Here is a 13799-nt window from a genome sequence, read left to right on the forward strand (position 1 = left end):
CTGCTTGTTGGTAGCTGCTCTCCCTTGCTCAGTGCAGCTCCTCTCTCCACCTCTGCAACCTCCAACTGCCACCAGCACTCTCAGCTGCACCTCGTTGAGGCTCTCAACACTCAGGCTCCCAAATCAGAGAGCAGCCAATCCCAGTGCTGTACCTGTCCTGGGAGTGTTTGATGGGGACAGTGTAGAGGGAGCTTTTTTCTGTATCTAACCCCATTTTTTTTTGATGGGGACAGTGTAGAGGGAGTTTTACTCTATCTAACCCAGTTTAAAAATTTTTTTTTTTAATTTTTCTTGTCAGCTGCACCTTGTTGATGCACTCTGGAGTCCCAAATAGGAAGCAGCCAACCCCAGTGCTGTACCTGGCCTGGGAGTGTTTGATGGGGACAGTGTAGAGGGAGCTTTACTCCGTATCTAACCCCATTTTTTCCCCTTTTTTCTCACCCCGTTTTTTAACTCTGTATCTAACCCATGCTATACCTGTCTTGGGAGCTTTTGATGTTGATGCCAGATCTTGAAATAGAGGGTTTCTTCCCCTGCTGTACACACACTTCATTAATAAAGCAGACTCTGAATAAAGTCTCCTTGATTGTAACGTGCACACACAGAAGCAACAATATAGTGAGTTTAAAGGATTTAGGAGCACATTTTGACATTGAGACACAAATTCAATTTTAACAGCAAATGCAAGTATATGGATTTTCACTGTCTGCTACAGTGCCAGAGACCATCGAGGGTGAGTTACAAGACAAGAAAATGGATAATGAATCTACAAATCTTGTCTTTCAATTGATCAAATGAGTTGATGTAAATAAATCATCTAGAACCATTTTATTAAAGTATACAACTTTCAGCTACAAAACCATCATTCAGATTCATATCTTGTCTCCAAATGATATATTTCTCTTATTCAATTTAAAGATTCAGTAACCGAATGGAGAGGTTTACAGATTGAGAGTTATTAGTGCAGCTGGCTTCTGTTCTCTGATGGGAGTCTTCGTTCTCCACACTGAGACTCCAATGGATTGTTTCTGAAGGGATCTGACTCTACGATATTTCTGCTGTGGCTCTGACTGTAGTGAGACTTCCCCATTCATTAGGTACCTTTTATTATTGATCTGGAAAGGGGTGGGGAGCAGGACAGGGGGTGGGGTCTGGGATGTCAGTGTTTGTGCTTTGACCCAAATTGATTTTGTGTGGATTTCCAACATACTCAAGCCAGGTAACACGACTGATAAAAGGAGATGTTAGACGTAACACAAATTTCAGAAGCTCTACAATGTGGAATCATTGTTGGACAGTTTCTTTTGTTTCTGCATGAAATATAAGGCTTGCGGTGTTTCCTCGAGGCTTGATGGGTTTTTGTTGCAATTCATAACCGTGTACTTAATGACTGTATTTAACATAAAAAAATAAAGCAAATCTTCCACTCTCCTCCTTGGACTGTCTAGGACTGCTCATTTTCTCCTTCTGTCTGGTGTCCAGACTTTAAAAAAAAAACTATCGTGCCAACCACACAGGAAGTGACACAATCCGGTAGATGACCTTTCAACGCTCTGCACCAACTGCTTATCAGTTGACGTCAGAGGAAGTCAAACACCCCATAATTCTTTGCTGCATGACAAGGAAAGAAACACACAACAGGTTTAGGAAATTAGTTCAGAAGAAAAGAAGATGGGAAATGATTACAGTTTCATTTTGTTTTCACAACACACTCAATAGATGCAGTATTTTGTTTTCTTAAAAAAACGAAAGAAAACTTAAAATGGAAAAGGTATTAAAAGAGGCAGACAGACAGGCTGTTGTCCACACTCACACACAGTCCAATCTTGTGAGGGGAGTGGGAGAGGGAGGGAGCGGGACAGTGGTGCGGGAGAAGCAAAACAAATGGTTTTTGTTTATAAATCTTGCAGATTAGTGCTGAATAAATACAGTCCTGCTCACACTCCAAATGTGCTACTCCATCACAAACAGGGCTTCAGTCCAGTTTTTAGTTGTTCTGTTTTAGTAACAAGACAGAATAGATGATGCTTTCTTTACAAAAATTAAAAGCAGTCACATGACATCGACAAAGAACTCACTGGGATTTCCCATCGCCATTCTGAAGGACTGTCTGCTCGCCGTGAGTTCTGGGGGCACTGATGCCAGGTCGCGGACTGGTGGCGCCCCCGGGGGCGCCATTGCAGACTGTGGGGGCATCATCATGATTGGTGGGGTGTAAAGGGGCGGTAAACCGGGGGCCCCGTAGGACTGGTGCGTGTGATGGCTGCGGACACTGGCGGCCATGGAATGGTGGCTCCGGTGACTGAGGTTGCTGTGGTGACTGTGCTCGCTGGCAGGAGCCGAGCGCTCGCTTCCCGCCCGCTCCCGTCGGATGCCACTCCGCGTGGTGTGATCAGATTCGCTGCCACTGCCCCCAGACTTGGCATCACCCGCTTTGGCCTCCTTCTCTTTCCCTCCTCTTCTTTCGCTCCCACTGCGATTAGATCCACTGCTTCGACTTCCTGCAACAGACAACCAAAACAAAGAAGCATTAGAATGGTGCCGGGGAAGGGGCTGGTGGGGGGAGGGGATGTGGGAGGGGCTGGTGGGCCAACAAGGTCACTCCCCACCTCCCCCGATGGCCACAAAAGAAAATAGAGAGAACTTGCATTCAAATAGCACCTTGCACAACCTCAGGATATTCACATCTGCTACTCCATCATACACAGTCCAGTGTTTAGTTGTTCTGTTTCAGTAAGGAACAGAATAGATGATGCTTGCTTAACAAAAAATGTAAAAATAGTCACATGACATCCACAAAGAACTCACTGGAATTTCCCATCACAATTCTGAAGGACTGTCTACTCTGTGTGGGCACTGAGACCAAGTGGCAGACTAGCGGTATCCCCAGGGGTGCTTCATAGACAATTAAGTACTTCTGAAGTGTAGTTCCTGCTGTAATGTAGGGAGGTGCAGCAGCAAATTTGCACACAGCAAGATCCCAGAAATAGCAAAGAGATAAATGACAAGAAAATCTGTTTTTTACTGACATTGGTTGAGGGACAAATATTGGCCAGCAAACTGGTGAGAACTCTTTTCCCAACTCTGATGAAAGGTCATCGACCTGAAACGTTAACTCTGCTCCTCTCTCCACAGATTCCAAAGGGATCATTCCCTCCGCGACACCCTGGTCCACTCCTCCGTTACCCCCAACACCTCGTCCACTTCCCATGGCACCTTCCCATGCAATTGCAGGAGGTGTAATACCTGCACTTGTACCTCCTCTCTCCTCACCATCCAAGGCCCCAAACACTCCTTTCAGGTGAAGCAGTGATTTACTTGTACTTCTTTCAATTTAGTATACTGTATTCACTGCTCACAATGTGATCTCCTCTACACTGGGGAGACCAAATGCCGACAGGGTCAGCGCTTTGCGGAACACCTCCGCTCAGTCCGAAAGCATGACCCCGAGCTTCCGGCTGCTGGCCCTTTCAACACACCACCCCCCACCCCCTGCTCTCATGCTCACATCTCTGTCCTGGGATTGCTGCAGTGTTCCAGTGAACATCAACGCAAGCTCGAGGAACAGCATCTTCATTTAGGCATGCTACAGCCTGCCGGAATGGACATTGAGTTTAATAGTTTCAGAGCATGACGGGCCCGCCTTTTTATTTTTAGTTATTTTTTCTTTTTATTTTATTTTACTTTGTTTCATCATTCATTTTTGTTTTACCATGTGCCTGTCCACTTTTTTTTTCATGTTTGTGCTTTGGGCTAGGGCTATTCATTTTTCTATCAATTAACACCCTCTCTGCACTAACGCTTTGTCTTTCAGCACACCATTAACATACCATTTGCCTTTGCTCCGTGACCTTCTTGTCAGTTATTCTCCGTAACCCTGTCCTATCAATACCTTCCCTTTTGTTATTTCTTGCCCCACCCCTGCTTTATTTGCTTAAAACCTATTACATTTCTAACCTTTGCCAGTTCTGATGAAAGGTCACTGACCTGAAACGTTAACTCTGCTTCTCTCTCCACAGATGCTGCTAGACCTGCTGAGCATTTCCAGCATTTCTTGTTTTTATTTAAGTAAAAGGCTCAGTTTTGTCCAGCAGTGGTCAGCCCCTTCAACAGAGGTAGGTATACGGAAGAATGTGAAAAAAAAAAAATCACAAGACTACTTTGAGGTGTACAAAATCATGAGAGGTAAAGACAGGGTGAATAGCAAGAAGCTTTTTCCCAGAGTGGGGGATTCAATTACTAGGGGACATGAGTTCAAAGTGAAAGGGGAAAGGTTTAGGGGGGATATGCGTGGAAAGTTCTTTACGCAGAGGGTGGTGGGTGCCTGGAACACGTTGCTAGCGGAGGTGGTAGATGCGGGCACGATAGCGTCTTTTAAGATGTATCTAGACAGATATATGAATGGGCAGGAAGTAAAGAAAATAGGCGACATGTTTAGATAGAGGATCTGGATCGGCGCAGGCTTGGAGGGCCGAAGGGCCTGTTCCTGTGCTATAATTTTCTTTGTTCTTTGTTTACTTTTTTCTCACTTTTTCAGATTTTTGGCTGTTTCTTAAAGATCACGAGTGGCCTGGCTTCAAATAAACCTGTTTTATCTGTTGATCACCCTGTGTTATGCACTTTATCGATTCGCCCTTCACAACTCTGACTATATGCTTTTTTGTATTCAGGATGAAGGTGATGCTTGCCAGGCTGTATTAATGATCTTATCTAATAATTGCTCACCATCTCAGAGAGCATTGAGATGCAATGTGGGTCTAGAGTCACCTGACGGCCAGTCTGGATAGGGTTGTAGCTTCCCTGAAGGACATCATTGAACCTGTTGGGTTTTTGCAGCAAGTTTTCATGATCATTTTTTTTTGGTGCCAGCTGGCAAATTACCAGATGGTGGAATTTGAACTCTTAACCTCTAGGTAGCTAGTCCAACATCATAGCCATTACACTAGTGCACCCTGTGCTTCCATGTTCTGCTGCCCAGGCACAACTGAAAGCAGATATGTCAACACTCGCAAATTGATTGCAAGATGCATGATTTCTCAGTCAAATTCAGCCTCACTCCTGATCTCACGAGAGGGCTGTAAAATCTCGGGACTTTTCTGCTGCTGACATTTCCTTGGGTCAGGACCAGATTTCTGAATCTCTCTGACTGCTGAAAGGTGACTTGGTTACAGAGAGCACCTCTGCAAGGCCCTGAAGCTACTTATGTTTTAAAAAAAAAGAGTTTTAAGTATCCTGCATGGGAAAGGCTGGAAAGGGTGAGCTGATGGAACTGTATAAAACGCTAGTTAGGCCACAGCTGGAGTACTGTGTACAGTTCTGGGCACCACATTATAGGAAGGATGTGATTGCACATTCAAACAACTCCAGCAATTCCAGCAGTAACATGCCTGACTGATGTCTCGATCAGTGCTGCTAGGCAAATATGCATCCTGAATAGGCAGTGGTTTAACGTGCATGCTCAGTAGGTGATATAATGAGCATACTCAGATGGTGATATACTGTGCATGCTCAGTAGGTGATATAATGAGCATGCTCACTCCCTCTTAGCTTGGGCAGTATGGAAGCCCTAGGGAGTTGACTTAAAGTTTTGACCTAATTTTCAATCTCCTGCATGCTCCCTCCACTCCTCTAACACCAGGCCTCTGTTTTACAGTTTGTCACGATTGATGGCCCCTCATTTAGCCGCTACAGTCTTGCCCTCTCTATTCAGTTCTCTCCAACCTCTCTGCTTTGAAAAAAAACTCCCAAAATTATTTTCCTTTTATTGTGCCTTACATTTCGCAACCTCTTTATTTTTAAACTTTCTCCTGCTGCTTAGCATCCACTATCTTGCATTCCTCAATGTAAAGTACTTTGAGCGATGTACCTGCGTAAAAAGTACTGTCGGATTGGGACATGTGGGTTTGGATTTATTCTATAAACAGATTATCAGAGTCATAGAGTTATACAGCACAGAAACAGGCCCTTCGGACCATCGTGTCTGTGCCAGCCATCAAGCACCTATCTATTCCAATCCCATTTTCCAGCACTTGGCCCATAGCCTTGGATGCTATGGCGTTTCAAGTGCTCATCTAAATATTTCTTAAATGTTGTGAGGGTTCCTGCCTCTACCACCCCTTCAGGCAGTGTGTTCCAGATACCAACCACCCTCTGGGTGAAAACATTTTTCCTCAAATCCCCTCTAAACCTCATGCCCCTTACCTTAAATCTATGCCCCCTAGTTATTGACCCTTCCGCTAATGGAAAAAGTTTCTTCCTATCTATCCTGTCAATGCCCCTCATAATTATGTATACCTCAATCAGGTCCCCCTTCAGCCTTCTCTGCTCTAAGGAAAACAACCCTAGCCTTTTCAGTCTCTCTTCATAGCTGAAATGCTCCAGCCCAGGCAACATCCTGGTGAATCTCCTCTGCACCCTCTCCAGTGCAATCACATCCTTCCTATAGTGTGATGCCCAGAACTGTACACAGTACTCAAGCTGTGGCCTAACTAGCGTTTTATACAGCTCCATCATAACTTCCCTGCTTAGGTCATTATTACATGCTGTTCATGGGAGCTTGCTGTGCACAATAATGGCTGCTGCATTTTCATAGAGTACTACGGTGAGTACATTCCAAAAGTACTTCATGGGCTTTAAAGCATTTTGGGATATCCTGAGGTTGTGAAAGACACTGTATCAATGCAAGTCCTTATTTTCTTTTCCATATTAAACTATGGTTTGCCACATTGAGCAACAAGAAATGAAACTAAAAGGTACACAGTGTTGATCCACTGCACAAACCCCCCCCCAAGTTCAGATCTACTCATTTTGACAATGTTACCAGAGTCAATTTTCCTGGGGTAAGTGTGCTACACCCTAATTGAAGCTATGCATTCCTTGCCTTGGGAATTAAGCAATGTGACAAAATCCTAAAATCACACAGCACACAAGGAGGCCATTCGGTACATCATGCCTATGTCAGCTCTTTGATGACGCTATCCAATTAGTCCACTCGCCCGCTCTTTCCCCCCAGCCTGAAAATTCCTTTTCAAGTATTTATCCAATTCCCTTTTGAAAGTTATTATTGAATCTGCTTCCATTATTTTTTTAGGCAATGCATTCCAGATCAAAAGAACTCGCTATTTAAAGCACAGGAACAGAGTAGGCCATTTAGTCCCTCAAGCCCGTTCTGCCATTCAATGAGATGGCCTCAACCCTCCCTATCTCTGTAATCTCCTCCAGCCCCACAATCCTCCAAGTTATCTGCGCTCCTCTAATTCTGGCCTCTTGAGTAACCCCTATTTTAATTGCTCTCTACCTCACTTTCCTCTTTTAAGACACTATAAAATCTACCTCTTTGACCAAACTTTTGGTCATCTGACCTAATAGTTCCCTATGTGGCTCAGTGTCATGTTTTATTTAAGCTCCTGTGAACATTTTAAACATTTTGAACATTTTATTATATTAAAGGCGCTATATAAATATAAGTTCATAGAATCATAGAAATTTACAGCACAGAAGGAGGCCATTCATCCCATCATGTCCACGCCATCTGAAGGAGCCATCCAGTTCTATCCCACTTTCCATCTCTTGGTCCGTAAACTTGTAGGTTAGGGCACTTCAAATGCACATTGAAGTACTTTTTAAATGTTATGAGGGTTTCTGCCTCTACCACCCTTTCAGGGAATAAGTTCCAGATCCCCACCATCCTATGGGTGAAAACATTTCCCCTCAAAACCTCCTACCACTTACCTTAAATATATGTCCCCTCATTATGGACCCCTCAACCAAGGGGAATAGGGCCTGCCTATTCACTCTATCCAGACCCCTATAACTTTCAACACTTCAATTAGGCTTCCCCTCAGCCTCCTCTGTTCCAAAGAAAACAAAACTAGCCTAATCAATCCTTCCTCATAACTAAAATTCTCCAGTCCAGGCAACATCCTTGTAAATCTCCTCTGTACCCTCTCTTGTGCAATCACCTCGTTCCTATAGTGCGGTGACCCGAACTGCACACAGTACTCCAGCTCAGGCCTAAATAGTTTTATACAATTCCGTCATAACCTCACAGCGCTTATATTTTATGCCTCAGATCATAAAGGCAAGTATCCCGTGTGCCCACTTGACCACCTTATCTACCTGTTCAGCCACCTTCAGGGATCTGTGGACATACACTCCACGGCCTGTCTGTTCCTCTATCCTTCTCAGTATCCTACCATTTACTGTGTATTCCCTTGCCTGGTTAGCCTTCCCCAATTGCATTACACCACACTCCTCCTGATTGAACTCCATTTGCCACTGTTCCGCCCACCTGATTAATCCATTGATATCTACAGCTTACTTTTTCATTATCAGCATAGTTAATTTTTCTATCATCTTCTTAATCATACCTCTAGATTCAAGTCCAAATCATTAACGTAAACCACAAAAAGCAACGGAGCCCTGTGAACCCCAGTGGAAATAGTCGTCCAGTCACAAAGAGATCTATCGACCATTACCCTTTGCTTCCTGCCTCTGAGCCAATTTTGGATCCAACTTGCCACTTTGCCTTGCATCCCATGGGCTTTTACCTTTGTGACCAGACTGCCATGTGGGATCTTATCAAATGCCTTGCTAAAATCCATGCAGACTACATCAAATGCACTACCCTCATCAACCCTGCTTGCTACCTCCTCAAAAAATTCAATCATGTTAGTCAGACACGACCTTCCCTTAACAAATGCATGTTGACTGTCTTTGATTAATCAGTGTCTTTCAAGATGAAGACTTATCCTGTCCCTCAGAACTTTTTCCAATAATTTTCCCACCACCAAGTTTGGCGGACTGGCCTGTAGTTGTTCAATCTAACACTTTTTCCCTTTTTAAACAATGGTACAACGTTAGCAGTCCTCCAGATCTCTGGCACTATACCTTGAGCCAGAGAGGATTGGAAAATGAAGGTCAGAGCCTCCACTATTTCTTCTCTTGTTTCCCTTAACAGCCTAGGATACATTTCATCTGGGCCTGGGGATTTATTGACTCTCAAAGATGGTAAATCCCTTAATATTTCCTCTCTCACGATGTTAATTTCATCTAATATTTCACCCTCCTCCCTGATAGCAATTGACTATTGTCAGTCTCTTACATGAAAACAGACACAGGTATTCATTAAGAAACATCATCAATGCTTCATCAATGACATTCCCTCTGTCATAAGGTCAGAAGGGGGCGTGCACAATGTTCAGCGCCAGTCGCGACTCCTCAGATACTGAAGCAATGTGTCCAGATACAGCAAGACCTGGACAACATTAAAGCTTGGGCTGATAAGTGGCAAGTTACATTTGCGCCATACAAGTGCCAGGCAATGGCCATCTCCAACAAGAGAGAATCCAACCATCTCTCCTTGACATTCAATGGCATTACCATTACTGAATCCCCCACTATCAACATCCTGGGGGTTATTATTGACCAGAAACTGAACTAGACCAGCCATATTAATACCGTGGCTGCAAGAGCAGGTCAAAGGCTGGGAATTCTGCAGCAAGTAACACACCTTCTGACTCCCCAAAGCCTGTCTACCATTTACAAGGCACATGTCAGGAGTCTGATGGAATATTCTCCACTTGCCTGGATGTGTGCAGCTCCAACAACACTCAAGAAGCTCGACACCATCCAGGACATAAGAACGTACTTGATTGGCACCCCATCCGCCACCACCACCAACATTCACTCCCTCCACCACCGACGCACAGTGGCAGCAGTGTGTACCATCTACAAGATGCACTGCAGCAATGCACCAAGGCTCCTTAGACAGCACCTTCCAAACCTGCAAGCTCTACCACCTAGAAGGACAAGGGCAGTGGATGCATGGGAACACCACCACCTGCCGTTCCCCTCCAAGCCACACACCAGCCTGACTTGGAACTATATCGCTGTTCCTTCACTGTCGCTGGGTCAAATTCCTGTAACTCCCTTTCTAACAGACCTGTGGGTATACCTACCCCACATGGACTGCAGTGGTTCAAGGAGGTGGCTCAACACCACCTTCTCAAGGGGAATTAGGGATGGGCAATAAATGCTGGCCTTGCTAGCGATACCCACATCCCATGAAAGAATAAAATAAACATACCAACGTCCTCCACCTCCACACATAGATTACCCTTATGGTTCCTAATAGGCCCTAATCTTCCTTTAGTTATCCTCTTGCTCTATGTATTTATGAAAAAGCTTTGGGCTTTCTTTGATTTTACTTGCCAATATTTTTTCATGCCCTCTCTTTGCTTTCCTAATTTCCTTTATAATTTCACACCTACACTTTTTATACTTCTCTAGGTTTTCTGAAATATCGAGTCCTCGCTATCTGTCAAAAGCTTCCTTTTATATCCTCTCCTTTAAGCCCCTTAACATCCAGGGTGCTCTGGAATTGTTAGTCCCACCCTTTTTCTTTAAGGGAAGTTGCTGTAAGTCGTTGAGATCACGGCTGAATTGTGACCTAGAACATAGAACAATACAGCACAGTACAAAGAACAAAGAAAATTACAGCACAGGAACAGGCCCTTCGGCCCTCCAAGCCTACGCCGATCCAAATCCTCTATCTAAACCTGTCGCCTATTTTCTAAGGGTCTGTATCTCTTTACTTCCTGCCCATTCATGTATCTGTCTAGATACATCTTAAAAGACGCTATCGTGCCCGCGTCTACCACCTCCGCTGGCAATGCGTTCCAGGCACCCACCACCCTCTGCGGAAAGAACTTTCCACGCATATCCCCCCTAAACTTTTCCCCTTTCACTTTGAAATCGTGTCCCCTTGTAATTGAATCCCCCACTCTGGGGAAAAAGCTTCTTGCTATCCACCCTGTCTATACCTCTCATGATTTTGTACACCTCAATCAGGTCCCCCCTCAACCTCCGTCTTTCTAATGAAAATAATCCTAATCTACTCAACCTCTCTTCATAGCTAGCGCCCTCCATACCAGGCAACATCCTGGTGAACCTCCTCTGCACCCTCTCCAAAGCATCCACATCCTTTTGGTAATGTGGCGACCAGAACTGCACGCAGTATTCCAAATGTGGCCGAACCAAAGTCCTATACAACTGTAACATGACCTGCCAACTCTTGTACTCAATACCCCGTCCGATGAAGGAAAGCATGCCGTATGCCTTCTTGACCACTCTATTGACCTGCGTTGCCACCTTCAGGGAACAATGGACCTGAACACCCAAATCTCTCTGTACATCAATTTTCCCCAGGACTTTTCCATTTACTGTATAGTTCACTCTTGAATTGGATCTTCCAAAATGCATCACCTCGCATTTGCCCTGATTGAACTCCATCTGCCATTTCTCTGCCCAACTCTCCAGTCTATCTATATTCTGCTGTATTCTCTGACAGTCCCCTTCAGTATCTGCTACTCCACCAATCTTAGTGTCGTCTGCAAACTTGCTAATCAGACCACCTATACTTTCCTCCAAATCATTTATGTATATCACAAACAACAGTGGTCCCAGCACGGATCCCTGTGGAACACCACTGGTCACACGTCTCCATTTTGAGAAACTCCCTTCCACTGCTACTCTCTGTCTCCTGTTGCCCAGCCAGTTCTTTATCCATCTAGCTAGTACACCTTGGACCCCATGTGCCTTCACTTTCTCCATCAGCCTACCATGGGGAACCTTATCAAACGCCTTACTGAAGTCCATGTATATGACATCTACAGCCCTTCCCTCATCAATCAACTTTGTCACTTCCTCAAAGAATTCTATTAAGTTGGGAAGACATGACCTTCCCTGCACAAAACCATGTTGACTATCACTGATAAGCCCATTTTCTTCCAGATGGGAATAGATCCTATCCCTCAGTATCTTCTCCAGCAGCTTCCCTACCACTGACGTCAGGCTCACCGGTCTATAATTACCTGGATTTTCCCTGCTACCCTTCTTAAGCAAGGGGACAACATTAGCAATTCTCCAGTCCTCCGGGACCTCACCCGTGTTTAAGGATGTTGCAAAGATATCTGTTAAGGCCCCAACTATTTCCTCTCTCGCTTCCCACAGTAACCTGGGATAGATCCCATCCGGACCTGGGGACTTGTCCAGCTTAATGCCTTTTAGAATACCCAACACTTTCTCCCTCCTTATGCCGACTTGACCTAGAGTAATCAAACATCTGTCCCTAACCTCAACATCCGTCATGTCCCTCTCCTCGGTGAATACCGATGCAAAGTACTCGTTTAGAATCTCACCCATTTTCTCTGACTCCACGCATAACTTTCCTCCTTTGTCCTTGAGTGGGCCAATCCTTTCTCTAGTTACCCTCTTGCTCCTTGTATATGAATAAAAGGCTTTGGGATTTTCCTTAACCCTGTTTGCTAAAGATATTTCATGACCCCTTTTAGCCCTCTTACAGGCCCTTCGGCCCACGATGTTGTGCCGAACCTTTAACCTACTCTAAGATCAAACTACCTACCTACCCTTCATTCTACTATCATCCATGTACCTATCCAAGAGTCGCTTAAATGTCCCTAATGTATCTGCTTCTACTACCACTGCTGGCAGTGCATTCCACGCACCCACCACTCTCTGTGTAAAGAACCTACCTCTGACATCTCCCTGAAACCTTCCTCCAATCACCTTAAAATTATGCCCCCTGGTGATAGCCCTTTCCACCCTGGGAAAAAGTCTCTGGCTATCCACTCTATCTATGCCTCTCATCATCTTGTACCCCTCTATCAAGTCACCTCTCATCCTTCTTCGCTCCAATGAGAAAAGCCCTAGCTCCCTCAACCTTTCTTCGTAAGACATGCCCCCCAGTCCAGGCAGCATCCTGGTAAATCTCCTCTGCACCTTCTCTAAAGCTTCCACATCCTTCCTATAATGAGGCGACCAGAACTGAACACAATATTCCAAGTTTGGTCTAACCAGGACTTTATAGAGCTGCAGCATAACCTCGCGGCTCTTAAACTCAATCCCCCTGTTATGAAAGCCAACACACCATACGCCTTCTTAACAACCCTATCAACTTGGGTGGCAACTTTGAGCGATCTATGGACATGGACCCCAAGATCCCTCTGTTCCTCCACACTACCAAGAATCCTGTCTTTAAGCCTGTATTCTGCATTCAAATTCGACCTTCCAAAATGAATCACTTCACACTTTTCCAGGTTGAACTCCATCTGCCACTTCTCAGCCCAGCTCTGCATCCTGTCAATGTCCCGTTGCAACCTACAACAGCCTTCCACACTATCCACAACTCTAGCAATCTTTGTGTCATCGGCAAACTTGCTAACCCAACCTTCCACTTCCTCATCCAAGTCATTTATAAAAATCACAAAGAGCAGAGGTCCCAGAACAGATCCCTGCGGAACACCACTGGTCACCGAGCTCCATGCTGAATATTTTCCATCTACTACCACCCTCGGTCTTCTATGGGCCAGCCAATTTTGTATCCAGACAGCCAACTTTCCCTGTATCCCATGCCTCCTTACTTTCTGAATGAGCCTACCATGGGGAACCTTATCAAACGCCTTGCTAAAATCCACGTACACCACATCCACTGCTCTTCCTTCATCAACGTATTTTGTCACATCTTCAAAGAATTCAGTAAGGCTCGTGAGGCATGACCTGCCCCTCCAAAGCCATGCTGACTGTCTCTAATCAAACCATGCTTTTCCAAATAATCATAAATCCTGTCTCTCAGAATCCTCTCCAATAATTTGCCCACTACTGACGTAAGACTGACTAGTCTATAATTCCCAGGGTTATCCCTATTCCCTTTCTTGAACAAGGGAATAACATTTGCCACCCTCCAATCATCTGGTACTACTCCAGTGGACAGTGAAGAT

The 13799-nt window shown here is 44.8% G+C and overlaps 1 protein-coding gene across 1 annotated transcript in view; it reads right to left on the reverse strand.

The window, feature by feature from the left end:
• Positions 1–799: 799 nt before the first annotated feature.
• Positions 800–13799, reverse strand: part of LOC137375468 (segment polarity protein dishevelled homolog DVL-3) — a 154566-nt gene continuing 141566 nt past the window's right edge. The window contains exon 15 of the mRNA XM_068042757.1: positions 800–2501. Within this exon, the coding sequence (XP_067898858.1) occupies positions 2053–2501 (449 nt within the window). The 3' untranslated portion in view covers positions 800–2052. The remainder of the gene's footprint in view (positions 2502–13799) is intronic.

This window comes from Heterodontus francisci, chromosome 11 (assembly GCF_036365525.1).
Source record: "Heterodontus francisci isolate sHetFra1 chromosome 11, sHetFra1.hap1, whole genome shotgun sequence".
NCBI classification, from domain to species: Eukaryota; Metazoa; Chordata; class Chondrichthyes; order Heterodontiformes; family Heterodontidae; genus Heterodontus; species Heterodontus francisci.